At 33.7% G+C, this 2931-nt stretch overlaps 1 protein-coding gene across 1 annotated transcript; it reads right to left on the reverse strand.

Moving 5' to 3' along the window:
• Positions 1-653: 653 nt before the first annotated feature.
• Positions 654-1955, reverse strand: STOMAGEN (stomagen). Its single transcript, XM_020351573.3, has 3 exons — positions 1598-1955; positions 1134-1180; positions 654-1054 (listed from the first exon to the last, which is right to left on the reverse strand). The coding sequence occupies exons 1-3, from the start codon at positions 1668-1670 to the stop codon at positions 872-874; spliced, it is 303 nt and encodes a 100-aa protein (XP_020207162.1). The 5' UTR covers positions 1671-1955; the 3' UTR covers positions 654-871.
• Between the last annotated feature and the right edge of the window lie 976 nt (positions 1956-2931).

Below are 2931 nucleotides of genomic sequence, written 5' to 3' on the forward strand. Positions count from 1 at the left end.
TTAGGCATTAAAAAAGCCCATTAAGTTTAGTAAGTTGACCTATTTAGCATACATATAATAAATATTGTATTATGTTATATTATACATACATAATTATAGATAATACATATACATACATATTAAACATAATAATACAAAATTTGTATAATTACTGATAGACCTACTTATTCCAACAAACCTGTTAACTTTTTCATAAGTCTTATTACAAAATAAACTTTTAAATAACTTTTTCATAAGTCTTATTACAAAATAAACTTTTAAATAAGCTTTTAAGTCCAGACAAATTTTTGATGCAAATAATGCTTTCAAAAAGTCCTAAAATTGATAAGCAAGTCAAGCTAAGACTTTATCATTATAATGAAAGTTATGCTTAGTCTTATCACTTGTTTTCACTCCAAATTTTTACCTATAAGTTTGGGTACAAGGTTAAGCTTGTGCTTGTTACATAGTCATTTCCTTGTGATAAAGTATGTGCATGCATGGAATTAGCTAGCATTACATACACAATAAGCCAGGTGCGACAAGTCAACAATTCAATAATTTTGACAATGACTTTGGTGGCACCAGGATAGAGTATCCGGAACAAAAATGGCTGGTTGATATAGAGAATCAGTGAATAAGCCATACCTTTCGGAATAGTAAAAATACCAAAATGAAACACAGCAAATAGGCTTCTTATTAGTAATTGAATGACAACAAAGCAAATGCAAAATTTTTGCACCTTTCAGCACAGGCACTCACAACTGCTAGCATTGGAAGGGGAATGGTGGAAGTAATAAGGAATAGAAGTTCTCTTGGCAGTGACTTCAGACTAATGTCTACTAGAACTCAAAATTACATTATGCTATAATTCATTATTGACTATGATATATCATCTATGACAAACACATCTGTAGTGGTATGGGCTATTAATTGGGTCATTTCCCTCTACAGGCACTTGCTCAGCCCTGCATCTATACTTGCAACCTCTACACTCATTGTACGTACAAGTTGGTGCTGTGGATCCAATCATCAATCTCCTAGAATTCCTCATTTTCCATGCCTCATTGCCATCCTGAGATTCCACAAATTCAATGCATAAATTCAAGGGCAAATGGAAATTCTACCACCAAATTCAAATGTGATTGGCTCACCTCCAAACTTGGTTCTATGTGGGATACCAATTCCCCTGTTTTAATTCCTGCAACAATAGAGTGATAAATTTAGGAATTGGGACACACATAAAATACATTCTCTAGAAATCAATTAATGGCAATAAAATCCATCAACAATAAAGAAACTGAGCCTGGATTATTCCTCTGCAATTTTGAACGCAAATACACAAAAGGGTAGCACCTGGCAAACTGACAAAACTGAAAAGTGGTTTTTCTTTAAAATCCTGGGAATACTAATACTCTACATGAAGAAAACCATTAATTGAAGAACTCCACAATGACAGAATTGAAAGTAGGATATAGTATAATAATAATATGAAGAAGAAGAAGAACCAAAATCAAAAGAGGAGAGAGAATAGAAGAAAGAAAGCATGTGGTGAGAATTCAATGAAACTGATAAGAAATGAAAATTTAAAAGTAGGAGAGTTTGACATGACTATGACCTTGCGTAACTTTAGCTGCAAGAATTAAGGTGAAGAGTAGGAAGAGTACTTGGGTTAGTTTGGTGTCTCCCATTCTCCCCTTTTTTGTGGTGAAATGAGTGTTGGAGGTGGAATAATATTTAAGGGATAAATATGAGTTTGTGTAAAGATATAAAGAAGGAAGGTGAAGGAGAGAGATAACGGTGTTGTGGTGAATTAATGACCATAAGAGATAGACTGGCACAATGTGCAGTGAGACAGACAGAGGAGCATGATCAAGAGGTACAGAATACTACCCATAGTGGCTAACTCATGGTGGAATTCTAGACCCGACCAGAATTACAAGAGTGCCCATATCCTAGTTAACTTGGCCATAGTGAAGAAAGTGATTGGTTTGACCTTTTGCCTAGGCAAAAGTGGTGTTTCCATGCAAAGAATCATTTGGAATGCCCACAGCAATGTAAAGACATGTCAACTACCAAAACGTGCATCCAGGGTTCTCTCTTTTGGATGCGCCTTCAGATTCCACTGGAAAGATCTTAATTAAATGTACAAAATCATATGGACGACAATTCTTTCAAAGTATCATTTAATGTGGTCGATGGGGTGTAAGTTTAATGTTGTCATATTTTAAACATTAAAATCAGTGCCCAATTCTCAATAAACCAACACTCATTAATTAAGGTTTTTGAAATGTTTGCTTAGGAAATGATGTTTCTGAATTTTATGTTGTTATATCTTAATTTTGTACTACTAGTTATCGGAAATTTCAAGAAACTTCCAACTTTTTACTACTTACGGTAAAAGAGCCAAGTACATTTTGGAGACCCAAAGCTTTCCCAACTGAAATTACAGCCTAAAATGATCCCTTGGACTATGTTAAAAAAGACAAAAGAATCAACTCATTTTCAATCTCTTTTCACCCTTGACCAAAGCTTCTGTTTTTGTGGATAACTTCTCCAATATCACCACACCCCTCCTGTTCATCTGACTCAAGCTTTAGCAACCATGCTACATCATCGAAGTCCGTGACAAAGAATTCTTTTTTTGTTTCTATTGTTTAATTAAGCTTCTCCCATTCTAAAATAAGAATTATGTACAGTAACTTGGTTTGACAATAACTGTGTTGGGAGAGGGAAAAACCTATTCTCTACATTTCGAAAAGAATTAGATTTCCACTAGAGGATTTCATTAATGCAAAAAAAAAATGTATAACAATGAACTGTACACAAAGAGAAAGGAAAAAATATAAGATGTAATGGAAAGAATAAAAGAGAAAAGGTGCTGTCATATAAATTGTATTAAAACATAACTAAAATTTTCATCTTGTATACAACCACTCACATTTTAAAGAG

Source organism: Cajanus cajan, chromosome 4 (genome assembly GCF_000230855.2).
Source record: "Cajanus cajan strain Asha chromosome 4, NIPB_CcT2T_4, whole genome shotgun sequence".
NCBI lineage: Eukaryota > Viridiplantae > Streptophyta > Magnoliopsida > Fabales > Fabaceae > Cajanus > Cajanus cajan.